The sequence below is a fragment of the Mustelus asterias genome, chromosome 11, assembly GCF_964213995.1.
Source record: "Mustelus asterias chromosome 11, sMusAst1.hap1.1, whole genome shotgun sequence".
Taxonomy (NCBI): domain Eukaryota; kingdom Metazoa; phylum Chordata; class Chondrichthyes; order Carcharhiniformes; family Triakidae; genus Mustelus; species Mustelus asterias.
Window position 1 is genome coordinate 48,319,590 of NC_135811.1, and position 27,294 is coordinate 48,346,883.

At 41.9% G+C, this 27,294-nt stretch overlaps 1 protein-coding gene across 1 annotated transcript in view; it reads left to right on the forward strand.

Moving 5' to 3' along the window:
* kif20bb (kinesin family member 20Bb) overlaps positions 1-27,294 on the forward strand; it is a 102,403-nt gene that overhangs the window by 15,864 nt on the left and 59,245 nt on the right. Inside the window, exons 5-13 of the mRNA XM_078224409.1 lie at positions 4,344-4,479; positions 4,576-4,760; positions 7,510-7,561; positions 9,215-9,448; positions 11,544-11,655; positions 11,789-11,857; positions 14,239-14,385; positions 18,948-19,110; positions 26,646-26,924. Of these exons, the coding sequence (XP_078080535.1) occupies positions 4,344-4,479; positions 4,576-4,760; positions 7,510-7,561; positions 9,215-9,448; positions 11,544-11,655; positions 11,789-11,857; positions 14,239-14,385; positions 18,948-19,110; positions 26,646-26,924 (1,377 nt within the window). The remainder of the gene's footprint in view (positions 1-4,343; positions 4,480-4,575; positions 4,761-7,509; positions 7,562-9,214; positions 9,449-11,543; positions 11,656-11,788; positions 11,858-14,238; positions 14,386-18,947; positions 19,111-26,645; positions 26,925-27,294) is intronic.

The following is a 27,294-nucleotide window of genomic DNA, read 5'->3' on the forward strand; positions in this document are numbered from 1 at the left end:
ACCTTCAACAACCAGTTCTTCATCCAGACACACGGAACAGCCATGGGGACCAAATTCACACCTCAATATGCCAACATCTTCATGCACAGGTTCGAACAAGACTTCTTCACCGCACAGGACCTTCAACCGATGCTATACACTAGATACATCGATGACATTTTCTTCCTTTGGACTCATGGTGAACAATTACTGAAACAACTATATGATGACATCAGCAAGTTCCATCCCACCATCAGACTCACCATGGACTACTCTCCGGAATCGGTTGCATTCTTGGACACACGCATCTCTATTAAGGACGGTCATCTCAGCACCTCACTATACCGCAAGCCCATGGATAACCTCACGACGCTCCACTTCTCCAGCTTCCACCCTAAACACGTTAAAGAAGCCATCCCCTATGGACAAGCCCTCCGTATACACAGGATCTGCTTGGATGAGGAGGATCGCAACAGACACCTCCAGACGCTGAAAGATGCCCTCACAAGAACAGGATATGGCACTCGACTCATCAATCGACAGTTCCGACGCGTCACAGCGAAAAACCGCACCGACCTCCTCAGAAGACAAACACGGGACACGGTGGACAGAGTACCCTTCGTCGTCCAGTACTTCCCCGGAGCGGAGAAGCTACGGCATCTCCTCCGGAGCCTTCAACATGTCATTGATGAAGACGAACATCTCGCCAAGGCCATCCCCCCACCCCCACTTCTTGACTTCAAACAACTGCACAACCTCAAACAGACCATTGTCCACAGCAAACTACCCAGCCTTCAGGAGAACAGTAACCACAACCCCACACAACCCTGCCACAGCAACCTCTGCAAGACGTGCCGGATCATCGACACATGCCATCATCTCACGTGAGAACACCATCCACCAGGTACACGGTACATACTCTTGCAACTTGGCCAACGTTGTCTACCTGATACGCTGCAGGAAAGGATGTCCCGAGGCATGGTACGTTGGGGAAACCATGCAGAAGCTGCGACAACGGATGAATGAACACCGCTCGACAATCACCAGGCAAGACTGTTCTCTTCCTGTTGGGGAGGACTTCAGCGGTCACGGGCATTCAGCCTCTGATATTCGGGTAAGCGTTCTCCAAGGCGGCCTTCATGGCACATGACGGCGCAGAGTCGCTGAGCAGAAACTGATAGCCAACTTCCGCACACATGAGGACGGCCTCAACCGGGATATTGGGTTCATGTCACACTATCTGTAATCCCCACAGCTTGCCTGGACCTGCAGAGTCTCGCTGGCTGTCCTGTCTGGAGTCAATACACATCTCTTTAGCCTGTCTTGATGCTCTCTCCACTCACATTGTTTGTATCTTAAAGACTTGATTAGCTGTAAGTATTCGCATTCCAACCATTATTCTGTAAATTGAGTTTGTGTCTTTATATGCCCTGTTTGTGAACAGAATTCCCACTCACCTGAAGAAGGGGCTGAAGGCTCCGAAACCTTGTGTGGCTTTTGCTACCAAATAAACCTGTTGGACTTTAACCTGGTGTTGTTAAACTTCTTACTGTGTTTACCCCAGTCCAACGCCGGCATCTCCACAGCTGGCCTTTGACAGGGTCTTCCATAGCATTCCCCAATTGAGTCAAAAGCATTGGTCAGGACTACTTACAGATACCACCTCCAGGCACTACTGTCTGAGATGAATTCTCTGCATCAGCTGGGAGGGTAGGTGTACTAACGTTGGCATCCTTGAAGGAGCCAAGAGCACCAGCATTGAGGCCATGATCATCCGAAACCAACTCTGTTGGGTCGGCCATATGCTTATGATGGCCCATTCCTGATTCCAAAGCAAAAGCTCTTCATCAAGTTCAAGAAGACACCCGAACAAGAGGAGGACAGAGGAGGTTCTTCAAAAACACTGAAGGCGGCACGGTAGCACAGTGGTTAGCACTGCTGCTTCACTACTCCAGGGACCTGGGTTTGATTCCTGGCTTGGGTCAGTGTGTGGAGTTTGCTCATTCTCCTCGTGTCTGCGTGGGTTTCCTCCGGGTGCTCCGGTTTCCTCCCACAGTCCAAAGATGTGCGGGTTAGGTTGACTGGCCATGCTAAAAATTGCCCTTAGTGTCCTGAGATGCGTAGGTTAGAGGGATTAGTGGATAAATATGTAGGGATATGGGCGTAGGGCCTGGGTGGGATTGTGGTCGGTTCAGACTCGATGGGCCGAATGGCCTCTTTCTGTACTGTAGGGTTTCTATGATTCTATTCTATCTAAGGCTTACCTCAGGAAATGCAACATAGTCATCAATGTCTAGGATAATCTTGTTCAGAAGTGACCTACTGGAAGTGGCCTCCTGTTTGAAGGGACACAATTCTTCAAGAGCATCCAACATGAGTAGCTTCAGAAAAGGAGCCTGAAAAAGGAATGCCAAGCACCTCGAGTCCAAGGAGGAGTAATTGCATGTCCTGGAAACACCTGCCAAGTGTGCAGTTGAGGATTGGGCTCATCGGCCACGCAAGGACCCATGGAACCCATGACCAGTGACAGTTTCTTAGGTGGACAAACATACTCCCTAGTGAGTGATTGCCAAAGATGATATAAGGGTCCAGGCATCTCCACATTGAAGAGTGTTTGGATAGAGAAGACCAACATGAAGCATTATATTTTCTAAATTGTATTGAGGTTTATTGAAGAACCGAACATGCAATTCACTTTTAATGGTAATTCGTTCTCAACTTCTGGAAATAGATAAGTATAATCTTGTTTCTAATCGATTCCAGGTTTTAAGTCTTGTTAATATTAGAGTCCCAACATTCTTTTTTGAAGTCGTATATACTTTGAATTCCTGCATAGAATGTGACTGAATCCACAAGGGGAGAACTATTTATTCATTAAGACCATAAGATGTATGTGCAGAAGTAGGCCATTCAGCCCATTAAGTCTGCTCCATTCAATAAGATCATGACTGATCTGAAATGATCCTCCCACTTTCCTCCTTACAGCAGTGTACCTTTAGCTTGAGAGATGCTGGAGTGAACCCAACGAATCCAAGGGAAGCCAGCTGAGCACTCTTACTGAGAGGCTGGTAGCATAACGCTGAGTGGGCCTCCCGATTGAAGGCCAGCCCCGATTGCCCTCTTCCTTCCCTCTGCCAGAGATCCCAGTGTGGTGTGACAGTGGGTCACACTGCCCGGTGGCCAGTGCCAGTTTGCCCCTTGGGTGGTGCCAGACAGACACTGCAAGGCACACCCCCCTTGCCCTCAACCTCTTAAGGTGGGGTGGGGGTTTGGGGGGGGGGGGGGGGGGCCTCAATTGCCCCTCTTCCCTCCAGTGAGGTCAGGCTGCCTGTTCCCAGTTAGCGGGCAGTAGGAGTAAATCCCACGAGATGGAACCAGGTGGGGAGGGGGTGGAGACGCTAGCGGGCCCAGAGAATTCAGTCATGGGCCCGCTAACGTGCACATACTCATTTCAATATTGAAATTAGCTCCACGCCGATAATGCTGGAAATCTTAGTGCTGAAGACTCGTGCAGGCCCTGACAGCCAGTGAGAAGCCTGAGAAATGGCCCCCGCTGATGTCCCCTGGCACGCTGCGCTACGCTGAGACAATTCTCTCTCTTTCTCCCCCCTCCCCCCCGCGGGTTTCAGAATTAACAAGCTCTTTAGAGCCATCCTTAAGGTTATACACTGTTTAATTGTAGTTTCTTGCAATTTATCAATCCCTTACTGAGGTAAATTAAAGGAAAAGTTCCTGTTTTTTTTTCAGAACTGCCATGGTACAGGATATTGTACAATTATACCCAGGCATGTTTCTAAACTTTGTGAACCATTATCCAGCAGTAAACTCTGTTTTTAATTTTCAATTCCTAATTTATAGAAGAATCATTCTTTAAGATTATAGCTGGATTCTCTTTGCATTTCTAACAACCTCCCTTTACCAAATGTGTGCTGCACCCTTTATCCTTTGTGTTCATTTAATGCTTGGCAAAGCTGTTATTGTGGAGTTTCTCTGAAGTTATCTACCCAGTTTCCCTCTTACCATTTTTGAGTTGCTCTATATCTTCCTCTGGAATAAACCCTCCTTCTGCTCCCAAATATCTCCTTGCTGCGCCATTTTCAAATTCCCAATGTCTTTCCCCTCTGTTTGACATTAAAACACTTCAGCAACTGATCTGCTCTGCTACCACTCTTAGTTAATAATTACTATTCTTCTTTGACAGACGTTTACAATTCTCATACTAATTGTTTCACTGCCAGGTGACTGCTTTGTGTGATTTAGGAGGGTATTGGCCTAAGTGACGATCTCTTCCTTCTCATGCATGTTTATATTAATGTGTTAAATAAGCCTGTTTCATTTTTTAAATCCATTATTTCTACTCTTAGGTTTATGGGCCCGAAAACACACAAATTGAAGTATTTGGAGCAGTAAAACCGCTTATTAAGGATGTTTTGAATGGACAGAATTGTTTGGTTTTTACTTATGGTGTCACCAATGCAGGAAAAACATACACATTTCAAGGTTTGTTTATTTTTGTTCAAATGTAATTTTGTAGAAAATATTTAGAATTTCTTTCCCTTAAACTTAATGCACTTTAATTATTCTGCTTTGTTGTAGGGCCAGACAATGATATGGGTATCTTGCCACGTTCACTGAGTATTCTATTTAAGAGTATTGAAGGAAAGATTTATAAAAACATGAACATTAAGCCACAGAGATGCACAGACGTTAATAGATTAACAGAAATGCAAGTGAAAGAGGAGGAGGCTATTAAAAAATCAGTACTTCATCTGTTTAAAGAGGTAAACAAGTGAATTTAACTTTGAACCTGTTATGTTTATGTTATTTAAAATATGTATGAATAAACATATTTTTTTGTAATTGAGCTGGAATAATTATTGGCTTTGACTTTTAACAAATGAGGCCAAATGATTGCCCATCAGCTTTTTAAAGATAATTGTGACTAACTTTCTGACTACAAATCATAAAATAGTAAAATCGTAGAACAGTTACAGTACAGAAGGTAGCCACTTGACCGATCATGTCTGTGACTGCTGATGAGCAATGCACCAATTCCACCCTTGTCATTTTTCCTAAAGCCCTGCAATTTTCTTCATATTCTGATAATTATCTAAGTTTCCTCTGAATCATCAGAAGATGGCTTCGGGTGACTGTTTGGAGTTTGCATTTTCTTCCCGTTTCCGCGTGGGTTCCCCCTCACAGTCCAAAGATGTGCGGGTTAGGTGGATTGGCCATGCTAAATTGTCCCATAGTGTCAGGGGGATTAGGAAGATAAATGCAGGGATAGGACCTGGGTGGGATTGTTATCGGTGCAGGCTCAATGGGCTAAATGTCCTCCTTCTGTACTGTAGATTCTATGAAAGTCATGATTGAATCTTCCCCCACTATATGATTTAAGTAGACACTCGAGATCCTAATGACTTCTCATGCATAAATGTTTTTTCCTTATCTCGCCATCGATTTTGTTTTTGTGCTATTCACCTTAAATTAGTCGGAACTCTGCTTCTTGATTCTTCCACCAATATAGAAATCATAGAAACCCTACAGTACAGAAAGAGGCCATTCGGCCCATCGAGGCTGCACCGACCACAATCCCACCCAGGCCCTACCCCCATATCCCTACATATTTTACCCACTAATCCCTCTAACCTACGCATCTCAGGACACCTAAGGGGCAATTTTAGCATGGCCAATCAACCTAACCCGCACATCTTTGGACTGTGGGAGGAAACCGGAGCACCCGGAGGAAACCCACGCAGACACGAGGAGAATGTGCAAACTCCACACAGACAGTGACCCAAGGCGGGAATCGAACCCAGGTCCCTGGAGCTGTGAAGCAGCAGTGCTAACCACTGTGCTACCGTGCCGCCCATATGATCAGTTTCTCCCTATTTATTCTCTCCGCATCTTTCATAATTTGTCTCTCCATCTCCCTCCCACTGTAATTGAAGTTCCTCATCCCTGGCACCATTCTCTTGAATCTTTCTGCACCACCTCTAATGCCTTCACATTTTTCTGAAAATATGATGCCCAGTAACCGAAACAGTATTTTATATGGTTCACGATAACTTCCTTACTTTTGTACTTGGGATCTTCTTGTTCTTTATTAACTGCTCTTTCTCAACCTGCTCTGTCACTTTCAATGCTTTGTACAGATATAGTCCCAGGTTTGTCTGCCCCTGCACTCTTTAAAATTGTACCATTATTTATTTACTTACTGTCCATTTTTATATTTTGTTCTTATCTCTATCAGAAACAGGTATTTAATCCTGAAGAGGTAGATAAAGTGCTTTACTAGGAATATGCAATTAAGATATTATATTTACTGTACTTTGAGAAAACTATTTTTGGGGCTTCAATATCCCTATGCAATTAAACAAGGATAATTGCGATTGGCCTGCATATAATGACTTCAAGGAAGGTCTTGTGGCCCAATGGTAGCATTCCTGCCTCTGAGCCAGAAGCTCTGCGTTCAAGTTCCACTGCAGTACATGATAGCCAGGAAAGGTGTGTTCATAACACAGCCAGTGTTGTAAATCCTTCCAACTAAGAGTGGGAGTGCTTCTTGCTCAGTTGTTTGAAAGAAATTGGAACCTCTGCTGTCACTACCATAACTTCAGGCTATAATATGCATGTAGAAGTGCATGTTACCAAAGCAACTCTGGATCCAAGGGGGACTCATATTAGCTGGATGGCCTGTCTGGGTTAGATTGGTGCCAGGAGTTAGAATCCCACTCCTGCTGAGACCAGCCTCCTTGCCCTACCCTGGCACTGAGAGAAGTAGCAGCAGCATCACAAGTCCCATCTAAAATGGATGTGATTCAGTAACTCCCTATTGATAAGATCTGGAAATGGCACTATGAATGACGGGGAACGATTTTGTGAGTGTGTCCTGCAAATAATTCATTTTTCGGAAAAATAATTTATCTGGAGACTAGCTTTGATGATTAACCCCCACGATGGGTGGAGTTCGACCTTTTGAATAAAAATTGGGTACACATTCCCAACCTACTGCATATGCAAATTGTTGGTTGGTAGCAAGGTGTCTACAAGCAGCCTGTCTTGGAGAGGCGGGTCGTTTAACCTATTTAAACCTGACTCCATGTAGTGGAAATTTGACATTGGAAGGGAGGTGGGAGCCTCCTGCTCCAGAGGACACCCTGTTTCCCTGTAATGTCAGGGCCTCTGCTGTAGTTTTATGTCTCTGTTTACAGTGTAATTCAACTTTGTTTGCTGTGAATGTAGGCTTGCCTCCAATTAGTTGACTGTGTTTTTAGCAAAGGTAGCATACAACATAATTAAGCAAAAGAAAAGCAAAATCTGAAACTGAACAAGAGGATTATCCTAGTTGTCATTACTAATAGCTGTGGGCTACAAGGGAGCTTATTTGTCCCAAGTCTGCTATAAAATGCTGTGCCTTTTCTAAGTGACTCTATATAACCAATGTCATAGTAAAGAGTTATTTTTGGATTTAAGCAAAATTAATAAATTATAATATTAAAGCTTTACATTGCAATTTTCCCCCTTTAGAGTGATCACTGCAATGAGAGCGGTCAGCATAGTTCACTAGATACTTCAGAAGGTAAGTTGAACAAGTGAATTTAGAACATATAGAAACTGCATTGTTTGGTTAGTACATTGGGACATAATTCAGGATTGTAAACTAATTGTGAATCAACAAGGTCTGGTCTAGAAAACTATCCTACGCTCTCAGTAAGTTAAAGGCTTGTAAATATAAGGGAGCAGCTTTTAGCACTTTTGTTAGGAATAGGATGTTGATTTGTTGCTGATTACATCTCTAGGTTATAGGATTTTTCAATTATAAGTTGATGTAGTTCTGCACTTTTGGAATTCAAATGACTATTACTCCTAATTATGAATTGGGCTTTCAATTTAACGAAAATGCCATATACAAAGTAAGAATTTGAATGCCGAATCACTCCAAATCCTGGATGTATGAAATAAAAACAGAAATCAAGTGTCATCAACCCAAAATGTTAACTCGTGCTCTGCATAGATGTTGCTTCCCTGCTGAATATTTTCTGAATTTCTGGCCTTGAGTTGGTGCAGACTCGATGAGCCAAATGGCCTCTTTCTGCACTGTAGGGATTCTATGGACTCCAAAGAAGAACAAAATCAGGAATATTTATTTACAGCAACAGACAAGGAATTGGAGGATAGAAGGTACCCCCAAAAAAATTAAAACTAGTGCACAAGTACAAAAGATAACTGAAAGCTAATGTAAACTTTATTTTGAGAGGATTAAAATACTTGGGGAGTAAGTGATACCTTCAATGAGACCGAATATAATATGGAGTAGTGTATTGAGTTTTGGGAAATGGAGCTCAGGAAGGATATCCTGGTCTTGAAGAAGGGACAGCAGATTCACCAGTATTATACTGGTATTATGGAAGCAGCCCAATTCGGCACCATAAATTTGAGGACAAGTTGCAAAAGTTTGCAACTTGATAGGGTACATAGAGAAGATATTTTATCTGACAGGAATATCATAAAATTGGAGTAAGGCTATTCAGGATTGAAATAAGAAGGCTTTCTTTACATTATGTAATAATAATAGTGGAACTCTGGAATTTGGTCCCCCAAATAGTTTTGAATGTGGAGTCAATAGAAATTTTCACAACCGGTGAGATATGAATATTTATGGGGCCAGGGCATCATGTGATATGGATCAAATGTAAGTAAATGGGTTTGATGTACATCTCAAACATGATCTAATTGAATGCTAGAACTGCCAATTCCTGTCCTTTTAGTTCAAATTATCAGCAGATCTTTACTAATAATGTAAGAAATGATAGGAATTTCAGGTATGGTTTGATTGATTAGCTTGTTTGATTAGCTGTTATTCAATGTGGCTTAATACTGCAACTAAAAAAAATGCAATTCTCACCAGGGATGAAATTAAGCCATTTTGAAGGGAAAGTCGGTATACTTTCATAATCTGCCATTTATAATTTATAGAAAGGATTACAGTTGTCTAAGTTTCCAAAGATATGGCAAATATCAAAAACATAATCCCAGTAGTCTGTACTAGTTAATTTTAAACTGATCTACATTAAAATTGTTAATACACATTTCAAATGCAAGACTAATATTTAATTCCTGACTATATAATCCACCAAATGGGTTAAGGGATTTCATTTACAATTTGAGACTATGCTCTCTTAAAATAATGCAATCTTGATTGGGCCATTAAAATATATTTTTTGTTTTAAAGGAGGAAGTTCATTGAAGTCATTTGGTAGCCTAGGAGATTTTGCTGAACAATTGAAGCATTCTGAACAAATTGCTGTGACTGGAGCAGAAAACATCAGATTTTCTGTTTGGGTTTCATTTTGCGAAATATACAATGAAACTCTTTATGATTTACTTGATCTGGTACCACATAAATATCAGAAAAGAAAGGCACTTCGGTTTGCACAAGATGCAAAAGGCAACACCTATGTGAAAGGTAATTAAGCAACTACTTTCTTACAAAAATTTGCACTGAAGGCACATTTGCTCGAAATATTTACTCTCTTTTTGAGCTGTATTTTCCTGTGATTAGTAACAAGCAGTTTTTGTTCTCATTCTAGTGTCTTAAAAAGGAATTCTTTAACCCTTGCTGTCCCAACACTGAACTTCTCTAGTTTCTCAACTCTCGCACCTCATGTCCTCTGAGCCCACCTTGTGCTGATAATATGGGGAATGGGTAAGGTATCCAATAGCCTGCTGCTTTTAGGCTGTTGCCCATTTCAGGCTGGTGAGAAGGCTATTTTTTAAAAAGCTTTGGGAAAGAGGCTGGAAGGATTTTGGAATGGAAAGGGTCATAAAGAGGTGGGGATATCATTGGGGTGGGGGGGGGGGGGATCAGCACTCTGCACATTAGGGGCAACACTCAATCCCTGCCTCCTTTTGAGGGGAAGGCCAATCCCTTTTGGCTGCCTGGAGCATGTCAGCTCTGCGGGGCAGTGTGTTTTAAAGTCGGTCAGTGATTTTTCCTCCTCTGCCAGAAAATCCAGCCCTATATAACTAGCCAGTGAATTACCATCAATGGTCGTCCCATCACTTCTGTCCACCAGTAGCTGGGTTGCTTGGTTCCAATGGGGATCCAGGTCAAGTGGTTCAATAAGCAAGATGCAAAAATGTTCACGCGAGGAGCAAATGAAAGAGCAGCTGCGGGTGACTATGAGCAAAATTTCTAGCTCCGAGATTAGAGAGGGGAAGAGGTTTTGGAGAAGCAAAGGATGGCAAATTAGTGTAATCAGCTTGAGAAAAGCATGTTGTCTTTCTATGGATATTCATGCAGAATGTTAATGAAAAGATGGTTTCTGATTTAAGCATCCTGTTGCAATCTTAAGAAAACCACAGGATGTATCTTGGTGTGGTTGGAAGGGTGGAACCTTGTTTTGGTGCTGGCAGTCTGAAAACTGAGAGGTGCCCTTTGATGGTTACCTGACGTTACTACTTGATGAAACAGGGAAGTGAACTGTTGGAAGCTGCGAGTGACATTGACTGGTTCTTGCAAAAACTGTTCCACAGAATGGGGATGTAAAAGGATGAATGCCACATGGGTTTTTTTGGCCATGTTAAAGGTTCAGGTGACATCTTATTGTAGTTTAGAGCATTCATGTTTAGTCAATTTTGCAGTTTTAACTTAATTTTGACTTAATCTCATCATGCAGTCAGTCATTGGGAATTCAAATCTCTAAAAATTATTGGTCTCTATGGAAATTATTAACAATTGTCAGACTGTTTATCTCAAATCAAGTACTGGCTGAACTAAAATTTCCTTCAACTAAATATTGGGAAAACTGAAATCATATGTTTGGTCCCCGTCACAAACAGCACTCCTTTGCCACAAAGTCCATCCTTCTTCTCCTTGGCAATGGTCTGAGGCTGAAAAACATCATTTACACCTTCAATGTTCTATTTGACCCTGAGATGAGCTTCCAACCATGTATGCATGCTGACACTTCATCCCTGTAAATTCCAGCCTCCTATCCTCCTAATCTATCTCAGCTCTTCTTCTGCTAAAACCGTCGACATGTCTGCTACCTCCAGACTTTACAATTCTAATACACTTCTCATTGATCTCCCACTTTGTACTCTTTGCAAAATTAAGGTAATTCAAAACTTTGCTGCTTATGTCCTAACTTGTATCAAATGGAATTAATTCATTTTCTCCCCGTGCTCGTTGACCTGCACTGTTCCCCAGTTAAAATTCTCATCCTTGATTTCCCTCCATGGTCTGCCCTCTCCTATCTTGTAATCTCCTCCAACCTTACAACTGAAATATTTGCTGCTCTAATTCTGACCTCTTGAGAATCAATTATTTTAGTCACTCTGTCATTGATGGCCATGCCTTCAGCTGCCTGGGACGTAAGCTCTGAAATTCTGTCCCTAAACCCCTCTATCTCATTTTTCTCTTTTGGCACGCCTTAAAACCTACCTCGGTGGCCAAGCTTTTTATCACCAGCCCTAATATCTTTGAATATGCTCAGTTGTCATATTTTGTTTCATATTGCTGTAGGCACTATATAAATATAAGTTTGTTCCTTTTCTAGATCTAAGGTGGATTCAGGTTTCCAGTGCAGAAGAGGCATATAAAATATTAAAACAAGGGAGAAAACAGCAAAGTATTGCTTCCACAAGAATCAATAATCTGTCAAGTAGAAGGTAATTTATCATTCATGCAAATATTGTGCAGTAAAGTTCTAAATAAACAATTTGCTTCAATTTAGAGTGCAACGCTTTGAGTAATCAATAACTGAACTGAATTTAACATTTCTCAATAATGTTTGTTCCACAGCCATTGCACTTTTTCAATCAGAATTTTGCATGTAAAGAATGGTGGACTTCATGTTACAAGAGTCACTGAGTAAGTAGTATACCTAAGGAGCTTTCTTTGCCATTTTGTAATCGTGTTTTATTGAAATTAATCCACTGGATAAGTTTGGAATCAAAGCTTGCTGTAATGCATTTTATATGCTATAATTAGCAAACCGCATTTTAACTATTCTCTCCCAGGGTCCAGTGTTTCAACTTCAATCTTTGGCCATGTTTCTGGTATATTTATTTATTTAATTACCTAAAACCATTCAAACTAATTTCAATGATTTTATAAAGCTTTCAATGACTGGCCGACATCCTTATTGTGGTCAGCAGCTCCAACCCCACCTTCTTCTCAAACACCACAACTGCATGTGTTGATCAATTCAGCTGGACTTTTGATTTGAAAAAAGTAAAAGTTTATTTATTAGTCACCAGTAGGCTTACATTCATGTTGCAATGAAGTTACTGTGAAAATCCCCTAGTCGCCACACTCCGGCGCCTGTTTGGGTAACTGAGGGAGAATTTAGCGTGACCAATGGAATAACTCAGTTTTGTAAAAACTTACAAATGGGGAGAAGAGAACCTGAGGGCAAATTCAGAGCAGGGAACGGGTGATGGAAAATTAGTGAGCGACTCTGAAAGACTCGAAGCATGGCTGGAATTTTACCGCCCTGCCCGCCAATGGAATTGGAACGGGTGAGGGGTGGACAATGGGAAGGTCCGTTGACCTCGGGTGGGATTTTACGATTTCGGGATGAACAAGGCTGTAAAATCCCACCCTTAAAAAGTATACAGCACAAGAATTTGGCATTGGTGAAAGGTCCTATATATGCAAATGCAAGGACTGTAGCAAATAAAGCCAGTGAGCTGTGGCGATGGATTGACATGACAACATGATATCACCATAGCTGAAACTCGGTTTACAGAGGGGCAAAAATAGCAGCTCAACATCCCTGGGTGTAGCGTTTTCAGGCATGATAGAGAGGGGGGGGGAAAAAATGGTGGTGTAGTATTACTGGTTAAAGAATCAATGACAACTATGAGGGGAGATGATGCACGAGAAGAAGTATCAGATGAGGCCATATGGTTTAAGACAAGTTCAAATAAAAAAGGGACATCCACATTGCAATGAATACTATTGACTCCCAAATAATGGAAAGGAGTTAGAAGAGCAAATGATTTCCAAGTGCAAAAACAATTGGACGGTAGTACTTGGAGACTTTACCTATTCTAATACCAACCGTGTGAAGGACAAAACATTCTTGAACTGCGTTCACAAATTTAGCCAGTAGGTAAGAAGCCCAATGAGATTTAAATTTAAATAAATTTAGATTTATTCTTGGGAAATGAAGCTGGATGAGTGGATGAAGTAGTAGTGGGGGACCATTTTGGAGATAGTGACCATAACAGTTGGATTTCGCATTATGGAAAAGGACAAGGATAAAATGGGAGGAAAAGTTCTAAATTGGGAGAGGATCAGTATTACAAAGCTGAGGTGAACTGGGGAAAGTAGAGCGGATAATCAGTCAGAGTCATTCGGAAGTGAGATTGTACGGGCACAGTGTAGACATGTCTCCCACAAAGAGAAAGGGTAATGCTGCCAAATCTAGAGTACCCTGTTTATCCAGAAGCATACAGGGTATTAAGCAGAGGGATCTAGGTATCCTTGTGCATGAATCATACAAGGTTAGCATTCAGGTACAGCAAGAAATTAGGAAAGCCAATAGAATGTTATCATTTGTTGCAAGGGGAATTAAATACATAAGTAGGGAGGTTGGTTCAGCATCATAGGACACTGGTGAGTTCACATCTGGATTACTGTGCACACTAATTCCTTATATAAGGAAAGATGTAAATGCATTGGGATTAATACGTACAAGAACCTGAGGAGTCTTGACAAGATGAATGTGAAGCGGATGTATCCACTTTTGGGAGAATCTAGAACATGGTGTCACTGGGGTTGCCCATTTAAGATGGATGAGAATTTTTTTCTTTGAAGGCCGGGAATCTTTGGAACACTCTTCCTCAAAAAATGGTGGAAGCAGAATCTTTGAATATTTTTAAAGCAGAGTTGGAGAGATTGTTGATAACATAAATCCCCTTGGCTTAATCGTGAATATTGATATGAAGGCTATGTGATTGAGCAGATTAAAATGTTGTACCAGAACATTGGCATTATAAGTAGGGCTCTACTTTGCATCCCTGATGAACCTTGTATAACTGTTGAAGACAATTTTAATGTTTTAACCTTGGCATTAGACTCTTGGCCCATCTGTGCAATATTCTATCGTAAAACTGAACTAAAATTCAAATGCAGAATGGAAGTTCCTCAACTGCTAGGCCAAGCTATTAAAAGGCACAATGTAAGTTATTTAATTCCAGTTCCATTAGGTTTTCTTTGTCTGAATCCAATTGCTTAATTTACAGGATGTCTCTTTGTGATCTTGCGGGATCAGAGCGGAATACAAAAACCAAGAATGATGGGGAAAGATTGAAAGAAGCAGGAAACATTAACACTTCTTTGCTGATCCTTGGAAAATGTATCCATGCATTGAGGCATAACCAAATGTCAAAGTAAGAGGAGTCTCTCTCTCTCCTTCCCCTTCTCTCATGCTCTCTCTCTCCCCGTCCATCCCCCCTCCCCATAACTAATTATTGTATCATTCACAATTGCAGAATAAGGTTTTCATGTTCTTTCACTGAAGTAGATTAAAATTATAGAAGTACCTTTTTGATTTACTCTTCTCTCTCCTCCGTCCCTCTCCCAGATGGGGGCTCAATTTAACATCTCATCCCATCAGAAGGAAAGCACTGCTGGCAACAATATATTGAAGTTCTTGTCGAGATTGTGTGAGAATTTCTACCAATATGGCTCGAGAGTGATGGTTGATGGCAAAAACCCACCAACCACTGAAACTTTACATTTCAACTCCATTTTTAAAAAAAGTTTATTTATTAGTGTCACAAGTAGGCTCACATTAACACTGCAACGAAATTACTGTGAAAATCCCCTGGTTGCCACACTCCGGCATCTGTTCGGATACTCTGAGGGAGAATTTAACATGGCCAATGCACCTGACCAGCATGTCTTTTGGACTGTGGGAGTAACCGGAGCACCCGGAGGAAACCCACACAGACATTGGGAGAACATGTGGACTCCGCACTGACACTGACCCGAGACGTGGAATTGAAACCAGGGTCCTGGCGCTGAGAGGCAGCAGTGCTAGCCACTGTGCCACCCGTGTTGCCCTTTTATGACCAACATTAGGTTCATTTGCCACAGTTTTGATCTAAACTCCGATTTACCCCCACCCCCAAGAAGTGTACAAGATTGGGGATTCCATATCCCATTCATGCTGCTGATCTGCAGGAGCTCCAATGCTGTAGTGCCAAACTCCTACCTCCATTCCAATTTTGTCAAAGACCCGGACTTTTTCAAGTGCAACTAATCTCTTTTTAATGGTCACGTGATCTCTCCATGATGTCATCTGGGTTTCCACAGGCTGTTGGGCAGTTGAAATTTTAACCCTAATCGGTGAACATCAAGGAAATAAACCTGTCTGTTAAAACCTTTGTGTGCCTCCTTAATGGTACTTGTTATTGCGCTCCCAGCCTCAATTCAATATAACACAGATAAAAAGACCCCTTATAACATTAACTATCACTTTGTATTCCCCTTAACTTCCTCTTTCTTTTTGGAGAACACTCCCAGCTTCTTCAACAATTTGATTTTCAGTTTATATGGACCTCAAGTGAAGCTTTTCTTGGTGAGCTCTGTTTTGAAACACTGCTTTCAAAACTCTTGTATGCTTTTGAAACTTATTTTGCAATTTGAATTGAAAGAAAAGAAATAAAAGTATTTGAAGCTTGCAATGAATCTGAAATCTCACATTTACAAATTTAAATTTGCCACTGGTAAAAGTGAGGGATGACTTGGCAATGAGATCTTAAGAGAATGGAGAAAATCGAATAACAATAGATGCTGAAAATTGTGTATACAAAACTATTAGATTTGTGACTGACCCCTTTTGGCACCCATCACTGTGACCTGTACTCCCTGATTAACTTTCATTGCACACAAGACACTAACTCCACTGGCTTCTGTTAATTGATCAAACCTTGTTAGGGAAGCATTGGCCTATTTGAAAAATTTGTTACATTTCTTTCTTCATAATCAGCTTAGTCACTCCAAATTGAGCACAGTCTTTGGTCGTCATTAATTTCAGTTTGTGACTGCCAGTGTTTGGAATGAGGTATGACCACAACTCTGTTAACTTTAGGATAGTAATGGGCAAGGATGAGTGCTGTCCTACGGGCAGGGTGCTAAATTGGGGGAAGGCTGACTATAGCCGGATTAGGCAGGAATTGGTGGATATTGATTGGGAGAGGATGTTCGAGGGTAAGTCCGCGTCTGGCATGTGGGAGTCTTTTAAGGAACTATTGATAAGGCTGCAGGATAGGCATGTGCCTGTAAAAAGGAAAGATGGGATTCGAGAGCCGTGGATAACCAGGGAAATTGAGGATCTGATTAAAATGAAAAGGGAGGCGTACGTTAAGTCCAGGCAACAGAAAACAGATGGAGCTCTGGAGGAATACAGAGAGAGTAGGAAAGAACTCAAACGGGGAGTTAGAAGGGCAAAAAGAGGTCACGAGATGTTCTTGGCAGGCAGGATTAAGGAGAATCCTAAGGCATTCTATTCGTACGTTAGGAACAAAAGAGTTGTCAGGGAGAAAATCGGACCTCTCAGGGACAAAGGAGGGGAATTATGCTTAGAACCCAAGGGAATAGGGGAGATCCTAAATGAATACTTTGCATCGGTATTCACGAAGGAGAGGGGCGTGTTAACCGGGAGTGTCTCGGAGGGAGGTGTTGACCCGTTAGAGAAAATCTCCATTACAAGAGAGGAAGTGTTAGGTTTTTTAGGGAACATTAAAACTGACAAAGCCCCAGGGCCTGATGGCATCTATCCTCGACTGCTCAGGGAGACGAGAGATGAAATTGCTGGGCCTCTGACGGAAATCTTTGTCGCTTCTTTGGACACGGGTGAGGTCCCTGAGGATTGGAGGATAGCGAATGTGGTCCCGGTGTTTAAGAAGGGTAGCAGGGATAACCCAGGAAATTATAGGCCGGTGAGCTTGACGTCCGTGGTAGGGAAGTTGTTGGAGAGGATTCTTAGAGACAAGATGTATGTGCATTTAGAACGGAACAATCTCATTAGTGACAGACAGCATGGTTTTGTAAGAGGGAGGTCGTGCCTTACAAATTTGGTGGAGTTTTTTGAGGAAGTGACAAAAACGGTTGATGAAGGAAGGGCCGTGGATGTCGTCTATATGGATTTCAGTAAGCCTTTTGACAAAGTCCCACATGGCAGGTTGGTTAAGAAGGTTAAGGCGCATGGGATACAAGGAGAAGTGGCTAGATGGGTGGAGAACTGGCTTGGCCATAGGAGACAGAGGGTAGTGGTCGAAGGGTCTTTTTCCGGCTGGAGGTCTGTGACCAGTGGTGTTCCGCAGGGCTCTGTACTGGGACCTCTGCTATTTGTGATATATATAAATAATTTGGAAGGTGTAACTGGTGGGCGGCACGGTAGCACAGTGGTTAGCACTGCTGCTTCACAGCTCCAGGGTCCCAGGTTCGATTCCCGGCTCAGGTCACTGTCTGTGTGGAGTTTGCACATTCTCCTCGTGTCTGCGTGGGTTTCCTCCGGGTGCTCCGGTTTCCTCCCACAGTCCAAAGATGTGCGGGTTAGGTTGATTGGCCAGGTTAAAAATTGCCCCTTAGAGTCCTGGGATGCGTAGGTTAGAGGGATTAGTGGGTAAATATGTGGGGATAGGGGAATAGGGCCTGGGTGGGATTGTGGTCGGTGCAGACTCGATGGGCCGAATGGCCTCCTTCTGCACTGTAGGGTTTCTATGATTCTATGATTTCTATGATATTCTATGATATCATAATCAGCAAGTTTGCGGATGACATGAAGATGGCTGGACTTGCGGATAGCGAAGAGCATTGTCGGGCAATACAGCAGGATATAGATAGGCTGGAAAATTGGGCAGAGAGGTGGCAGATGGAGTTTAATCCGGATAAATGCGAAGTGATGCATTTTGGAAGAAATAATGTAGGGAGGAGTTATACAATAAATGGCAGAGTCATCAGGAGTATAGAAACACAGAGGGACCTAGGTGTGCAAGTCCACAAATCCTTGAAGGTGGCAACACAGGTGGAGAAGGTGGTGAAGAAGGCATATGGTATGCTTGCCTTTATAGGACGGGGTATAGAGTATAAAAGCTGGAGTCTGATGATGCAGCTGTATAGAACGCTGGTTAGGCCACATTTGGAGTACTGCGTCCAGTTCTGGTCGCCGTACTACCAGAAGGACATGGAGGCGTTCGAGAGAGTGCAGAGAAGGTTTACCAGGATGTTGCCTGGTATGGAGGGTCTTAGCTATGAGGAGAGATTGGGTAAACTGGGGTTGTTCTCCCTGGAAAGACGGAGAATGAGGGGAGATCTAATAGAGGTGTACAAGATTATGAAGGGGATAGATGGGGTGAACGGTGGGAAGCTTTTTCCCAGATCAGAAGTGACGTTCACGAGGGGTCACGGGCTCAAGGTGAGAGGGGCGAAGTATAACTCAGATATTAGAGGGATGTTTTTTACACAGAGGGTGGTGGGGGCCTGGAATGCGCTGCCAAGTAGGGTGGTGGAGGCAGGCACGCTGACATCGTTTAAGACTTACCTGGATAGTCACATGAGCAGCCTGGGAATGGAGGGATACAAACGATTGGTCTAGTTGGACCAAGGAGCGGCACAGGCTTGGAGGGCTGAAGGGCCTGTTTCCTGTGCTGTACTGTTCTTTGACTGAAGCTGAACCTAACTAATTTTATTACTGTGGATGCCTTTCCCAGGAGAGTTAAGGCTTTGTTGACAGTTACTTGTACTTGCTAAACTGTTGATTCTCTTTGACAATTTGTATTTATTTTTTAGTGTTTAACTTAATTGTATTGTGTAATTTCTATTGTTAGCCTCTTGGCTGAGCCATTATTGTAAATGAGAATTAGTTCGCAATTGACTCACCTGGCTAAGTAAAGGTTAAATAGTTAATTCAAGTTTCTGTAAAGCTTTTTCTCACATCTTTCAGGACCCACAGCCATGTTCCATTTCGGGAAAGCAAGCTTACTCGTTACTTCCAGGGGTTTTTCTCTGGGAGAGGAAAAGTTTGCATGATTGTTAACATCAGCCAATGTGCTTCGATGTATGATGAAACGCTGAATGTGTTGAAATTCTCTGCTGTGGCACAAAAGGTAGGTGAGATATGTGAGTTGATAAAATTATGCCTTTTAATCCATAAACCCTTCAGTTGCACAACTAAACATCTGACAGGTACCCATCATGACAGAAAACTTGCAGATTTGTAAAGTTTTGCTGCAACCCAGGAAAAAACATTTGTGTTTTTTTGCTCTGTTGCTCAACTATGAGAAAAATGAATTGTGATGAACTCGTGAGCTTTGAATGCTGTTTGGTATGTTTCCTTTTCATAAAAGTATAAATTTCTATCGGTCACTCATGTCGCCTGTCACAAAAACTCCTTCCCTGTGGCTCTTCCAAAAATTATTTGAGTTCTGCAGATTTGACCAGGATTTCTAAAAGAGTTCGGAGAGAAATGAAAACTCCAAGCTTAACCATTATTCTGACCAATTCTCAAATCTGAGACTTGAGCATCAGAACTATTGGGCAAAAAACACACACAACAGAAAATAGAAAGTGATTTGCTAGAGGCTGTTTTCATGCGGTTGGTTAACATTCAGATCCTAAATGTTTGTAGTTTACTTCATCTTCAGTTAGTAAGCATGCTAGTTAATGCAAACTAACATTCACTTCTGGTTATCGATGCTGATTATATGTGTAAGAAGTAAGTATGAGGGGCTTTTGATGAAGTCAGTAAGGAGTAACTGTTTCCATTAATGGTTGGATTGATAAACAGGGGTAGATGAGGAATAATGTTTTTCCACCATGAGTTATGATCAGGAATGCAACTGCTTGAAAGGGTAATGACAACAGTCAGCTTAACATCGGTAGTAAGAAAAATAATGGAATCCTTACTAAAGGAGGGAATAGAAAAATGTCTGGAAAAATAATGAATAGTCAACATGAATTTAGAAAGGGAAGATCTGGCCAGCATATTGCATTTTTTTGCGGAAGTAACAGTAGACAATGGTGATGCAGTAGATGTAATTTATCTAGACTTTCAGAACTCCTTTGATAAGATGCCGTAAGAAGTTAATGAATAAGGTCAGAGAATACAGAGTTGGGGAACAAGTGGCAAAATGAATTGCTCGCTGGTTTCAAGACTGAAAGTAGCAATTGGTAGTAAAGGACAGTTATTGAATGGCAAAAAGTGGGAAATGGTCCACAAGGTATTCCACAAGGATCAATGCAGAAACCACTCTTCGCAATTTGCATCACCAATTTGGACTGAGGAATCATAAACACAATTTGCCATTGATCCTAAATTGTGAGGGATAGTCAATACTGAGGCAGTCTCAGCTTTGTATTCCACTGTGTTCCTGTGTGGTTTAAATACTGAATTACAGTTCAAGCTGCAGCAGCACATTAATAAACTTGCAGAATAGGCAAATAATTGGCAAGTGAAGTTCAACACAAAATTTGGGAGGTCACTTATTTCTTGGAAGGTGCGAAATGGAGTAGAGCAACAAGAGAATTTGGAGTATAAATTCAGTAGGTTGCACCACAAGTTCACCAAGCCATTTAAAAAAATCACCAGACCAAGCACGAGGCTTTATTTCCAGTGTGATAGAATTTTAAAAGTAGGAAAGTTAGGCAAAACCTGTATCAAACTTGGTTAGATTACACTTGCAGGACTGTCTACTTTATTCTAACAGGATACAGAGACACTTAAGAGAGTGCACGGAAAATTTACAAGGGTGATACCAGAAATGCATGGATATACATATTAGAAAATAATTGATAGACTGGGTCTCTTCTCTTGAGAAATTGAGGTTGGTGACATACTAGAGGTCTTTAAAATTATGAAAGTAGATGTGCTCAGAATGTTCCCTCTTGTGGGGGAAAAACATAATTAAAGGTATCTATATATGTAATCACCAAGAACTCCACGAGACAGAGTTCAGAAGAAATTTTTAAAAAATCTTTCATGGAAAGTATGTGTTGCTGATGAGGCAATGTTGCTCATCATCAATTAGGAACATAGGATGAATGACCTGCTCCTGTCAAGCATGCTCCACTATTCAGTGCGATCATGACTGATCATCTACTTCAATGCCTTTTCCCCCACACTATTCCTTATATCCTCTTCACTGCCTGCTTTCCCACTTATTTTAGTATCATCTGCAAATTTTGCTATGTTCCACTCTGTCCCTGCTTTCAGATCATTTCTATAGATTATAAACAGTTGAGATCCAAGGACTGATCCCTGTGGCACCCTGCTAGGTACATTTCTGCAGCCAGAGAAGAACCCACGTATCCCGACCCTCTGCTTTCTGTCAGCCAATCCTCAATCCAATTTAGTACTCTACCCCCAATCCCCTACGATCTTGCCTTCTGGGTCGGCCTTCAATGCACCACCTTGTCAAACACCTTCTGGAAATCTAGATATACCACATCCACAGGTTCCCCATTATCCACCTTGTTGGTTATGTCCTCAAAGAACTCGAGCAAGTTTGTCAAGCATGACTTGCCCTTCATAAAACCATTGCTGACAACCATGCCATTGAGCTTCTTGCATGATTTTGGAGCTGCACTCATCGAAGCAAGTGGAGAGAATTCCATCATACTCCTAACTTGTGCTTTGGTGTTGGTAGACAGCCTTTGGGGGTGAACTATTTGTTGCAGAATTCCAAGCCTCTGACCTTCCCCAATAGCCCCAATATCTATATGGCTTGTCCAGTTAACTTTCTGGTTAATGATAACCCGCAGGGTGATTGTGCGGGAATAAGTGGTGATAATGCTTTTGAATTTTAAAGGGAGATCGTTATTTCTTGGCAGTTGTGTGGTATGATTTTTACTTGCCACGTATAAGCCCGAACCTGAGTGTTACCCAGGTCTAGCTGCATATGGGCACTGCCTGCTTCAATACCTGAGGAATTGCAAGTGGGTTTCCTCCGGGTGCTCCAGTTTCCTCCCACAGTCCAAAGATATGTGGCTTAGGTGGATTGGCCATGCTAAATTACCCCTTGGTGTCAGGGGCACCAGCTACGGTAAATGCATAGGGTTAAGGGGTTGGGGCCAGGGTGGGATTGTGGTCAGTGCAGACTCGATGGGCTGAATAGCCTCCTTCTGCACTGTAGGGATTCTATGATTGTGCAAATATCCCCATTTCTGGCCTTATGATGGAGGGAAGGTTTTGGAAATGGTGGAGCCCAGGAATTCTTGCAGTGATGATTGATCTCCAATAACCATCTTCAATTTGATAGGTGTGACTCCATCCAAAGGAGAGTATCACCCTGCTTCCCATTGAATTTAGTTTTGCTTGAACTCTTCTTTAATGCCACAATTGGTCAAATACTGCCTTGATGTCAACAGCAGTCCAACTTTCCTCATCTGTGTTCGGCTCTTTTTTGTCCATGTTTGGAACCAGGCTGTAATGAGTGGCCCTGGCAGAACCCAAACTGGGTGTCATTAAGCAGGTTATTGCTGTGAGAATGCTACTTGATTGCACAGTTGACAACACCTTATATTACTTTGTTAATAATTAGGAGTAGACTAATGAATCAGGTTAGATTTGTTCAGCATTTTGTGGGCAGGACATACCTAGACAATGTTCAGCATTGATGGGTAGATGGCAGTTTTGTAGCTCTACTGGAACAGCTTGGCTGGGAGCACAAAGGCAAAATACTATGGATGCAGGAATCTGAAACAAAAACAGAAAATGCTGGAAAATCTCAGCAGTTTGACAGCATCTGTGGAGAAAGAATAGAGCCTACGTTTTGACTCTAGATGACCCTTCTTCAGAGCTTTCAGGGTCATCTAGACTCGAAGCGTTGGCTCTATTCTCTCTCAATGTGGAGATGCCGGTGTTGGACTGGGGTAAACACAGTAAGAAGTCTCTCAACACCAGGTTAAAGTCCAACAGGTTTATTTGGTAGCAAATGCCACTCGCTTTCGGAGCGCTGCTCCTTCGTCAAGTAAGTGGGAGTTCTGCTCACAAACAGGGCATATAAAGACACAAACTCAATTTACAAAACAATGTTTGGAATGTGAGTCTTTACAGGTAATCAAGTCTTAAAGGTACAGACAATGTGAGTGGAGGGAGCATTAAGCACAGGTTAAAGAGATGTGTATTGTCACATCTCTTTATACACATCAACACACATCTCTTTAACCTGTGCTTAATGCTCTCTCCACTCACATTGTCTATACCTTTAAGACTTGATTACCTGTAAAGAGTCGCATTCCAATCATTATTTTGTAAATTGAGTTTGTGTCTTTATATGCCCTGTTTGTGAACAGAACTCCCACTTACCTGACGAAGGAGCAGCGCTCCGAAAGCTAGTGGCATTTGCTACCAAATAAACCTGTTGGACTTTAACCTGGTGTTGTGAGACTTCTTACTCTATTCTCTCTCCTCAGATGCTGTCAGACCTGCTGAGATTTTCAAGCATTTTCTGTTTTTGTTGTGACTGGGAGCATAGTTCTGAAGCAGCTCTTCAGTACAATTGCCAGGATTGCAGTATCCAGTGCCTTCAGCTGTTTCTTGATATCATATGGAAGAAATCAAATTTGCTGAAGGCTGCCATCTGTGCTGTTGCAGACCTCTGGGATGGATCATCCATTTGGTACTTCTGGCTAAAGATGATTGCGCTTGCTTCAACCTTGTATTTTGCACTGACGTGCGGGACTCTGCTATTAGAGGATAGGGATATTTGTGGAGTTGCCTCCTCCAATTGTTTGCTTGTTCATCATTCGCAACTGGATGTGGTAGGACTGCAGAACTTTGATCTGATTTATTGACGCTAGGATTGTTTAGATCTGTCTATTATACACTGCTTCTACTCTTTGGCAAATAGTCTTGTGTTGTTGCTTCACAGGGTTAATATCTCATTTGTAGGCTTGCCTGATGCTGGCCCTGGCATGACCACCTGCACTTTTGAACGGTACGAAGGATTGGTATGAAGATGATGATGGTAGAATGATGAATATGTTGGGCCGTGAGGTCATAGAGTATGCCAGTGATTCTTTACCCAAAGAGCGGCGAGGATGTAGAACTTAATACATAAGGAGAAGTTGGCATAAATAGCATAGAAGCATTTAAGGGAAAGCGATAGAAAGTAGATTTGGATGAGAAAAGAGGAAAATTTGAATGGATCATAAACAACAGCATGCACTATTTGGGCCAAATGGCCTGTCTCTGTGCAATGTGTCTTGCATAAGTTCCATAAATTTTAAAAGGGAATTAGGTAAATGCTTGAAAAAAGAAAATTGCAGAGCCACCGGAAAGGATGGGACTAATTTGGAAATCTTTCAAAGATTGCACAGATATGATGGGCTGAATGTTCTCTTGCTTTGCAGTAAGATTCTTTGTAAATTTTACTATACCTATTCAGAAAGATAAAACAATTTACAATATCTATCTTGTACTATAACACTCAGGGTAAGTATGAGGTGCGTGTTAGCAGGCGAACTGTGATCAGACACACCACACTAATTAATAGATGACAGATGTGACAAATAGATTCCATGGATTTCTCAACAATCTCTCCTTAGGTTTTGTCATATTGTGAGCCAACCAATCTCACTAAAACATTTTTAAAAATCTCCATGAGGGTTTCCAATACTTCCCTTCTCTCTCCAAAGGTCATTCCAGCTCACACATCTTCAACAATGACCCAATGATCCTTAGCTCAGATAGCCTTAACCATGCCCCTCTATCTTTCACCAGGCTTTTAATTTTCCAATAACTTACTTCAATTTTCAAGCCATCCATATTCTCTTCCTTCTTCCTCTTCTTTTCCCTTGAAATCTTCCTTTCATAAAGTCTCTTGCTAGTCTGTATCCTTTAAAATGTGGAGATGCCGGCGTTGGACTGGGGTAAGCACAGTAAGAAGTCTCACAACACCAGGTTAAAGTCCAACAGGTTTATTTGGTAGCAAATACCATAAACTTTCGGAGCACAGCTCCTTCGTCAGATGGAGTGGATATCTGTTCTCCAACAGTGCACAGACACAGAAATCAAGTTACAGAATACTAATTAGAATGCAAATCTCTACAGCCAGCCAGGTCTTAAAGGTACAGACAATGTGGGTGGAGGGAGCATTCAACACAGGTTAAAGAGATGTGTATTGTCTCCAGACAGAACAGCTAGTGAGATTCTGCAAGATCAGGGGGAAAGCTGTGGGGGTTACTGATAATGTGACATAAATCCAACATCCCGGTTTAGACCGTCCTCATGTGTGCGGAACTTGGCTATCAGTTTCTGCTCAGCGACTCTGCGCTGTCGTGTGTCGTGAAGGCCGCCTTGGAGAACGCTTACCTGAAGATCCAAGGCTGAATGCCCGTGACTGCTGAAGTGCTCCCCCACAGGAAGAGAACAGTCTTGCCATCTACCAGGTACACGGTACCTACTCTTGCAACTCGGCCAACGTTGTCTACCTGATATGCTGCAGGAAAGGATGTCCCGAGGCATGCTACATTGGGGAAACCATGCAGACGCTACGACAATGGATGAATGAACACCGCTCGACAATCACCAGGCAAGACTGTTCTCTTCCTGTGGGGGAGCACTTCAGCAGTCACGGGCATTCAGCCTTGGATCTTCAGGTAAGCGTTCTCCAAGGCGGCCTTCACGACACACGACAGCGCAGAGTCGCTGAGCAGAAACTGATAGCCAAGTTCCGCACACATGAGGACGGCCTAAACCGGGATGTTGGATTTATGTCACATTATCAGTAACCCCCACAGCTTTCCCCCTGATCTTGCAGAATCTCACTAGCTGTTCTGTCTGGAGACAATACACATCTCTTTAACCTGTGTTGAATGCTCCCTCCACCCACATTGTCTGTACCTTTAAGACCTGGCTGGCTGTAGAGATTCGCATTCTAATTAGTATTCTGTAACTTGATTTCTGTGTCTGTGCACTGTTGGAGAACAGATATCCACTCCATCTGACGAAGGGGCAGCGCTCCGAAAGCTTATGGTATTTGCTACCAAATAAACCTGTTGGACTTTAACCTGGTGTTGTGAGACTTCTTACTGTCCTTTAAAATGTGCATTGCTTACTGTATTTTTCTAATTACATTCAGCAAGTTTCTCTGCTTGTTTACTCTCACTCACCATTTATTAATTCTCTATCCATCTGACCCTTTCACTCCCCTCTACCCACACTTCAGATTGGTCTCCCCTTTCCATAAGGTCCAGGTCTATCATCCATACTAAACAACACTTCAAACCAAGCTCTTTACAAATTGCTTCTTGATTTTTTTTCCCCCAGTTAACAACTGTCTCTTCTTATTAGCATTTTCTATTGTTATCCCTGTTCTTATTTCCAGTTGAATTCACTGTTTTGCCGAGTTGTGTATTGCATTACAACATAAATTTGGCTTCCATTTTGAAATATTGAAACTTCAATGGAGAGCGAACTAAACTTGTGATTTTCATTTTTCACTTCAGTTTGGATCCATGTAATTGATAAAAAGGTGGTATGGATAGTCTATTTTGAAGGGAGTGGTTGAACAGTTTTCAATTTGCATCCTCAAAGGTTTCAGTAAATTTTTTAAATGCCTTTGCTGCTAACCTGCTAAAATTACTTTTTGCTTTCTTTGACAAACTGAACTCTCTTATAAAACCAATATTTTCTATTTAGGTTCTTCTCAATAGTGCAAAGCTTCTTGCTCCACTCTTGGTTTCAAAAAGATCAGCCAGAGATCTTTCTTTGATTATCAACAATGCTGAAAATGAATCATCGTTTGCAAAACGACAGACTATATCTTGGGATGCTAGTCTAGAGGATGTCGCTGAAGTGGAGGAAGGCGATACTGAAACAATTAATACAATTGAAGAGGAGGAAGAAGAGGAGGAAGAAGAAGAGGAGGAGGAGGAGGAGGAGGAGGGGAATATAGTAATAAGTAAAACAACCTATGAGGTAAAGAGATTTTATTTAATCTCGCTAACCTGAAGAGAATGTTGTACTGTGTGCATCTATAATTTCTATTGCTTGCAAGAAGTTAAATATCCAGATGCAAATATTAATATTTGTAATGAAGAAAGTGAGTGACGTATTTGTAAATTATGTTTGCGAACCAGTTTAACAAATTCCAAAGTGGTTGCTGAAATTTAATATGAAGCAGCTGAATATATGGGTAGTACCAAGTCAATTTAATATAAATACAAGCAGTACTTAAAATGAATGAACGACTGGATGAGTTGCCCCCACATCTATAACTTGCTGCTTCGTATATCTTTTTGGTCTTTTGTAAATGCAAATCATATAATTCTCTCTCTTTTTAAACATT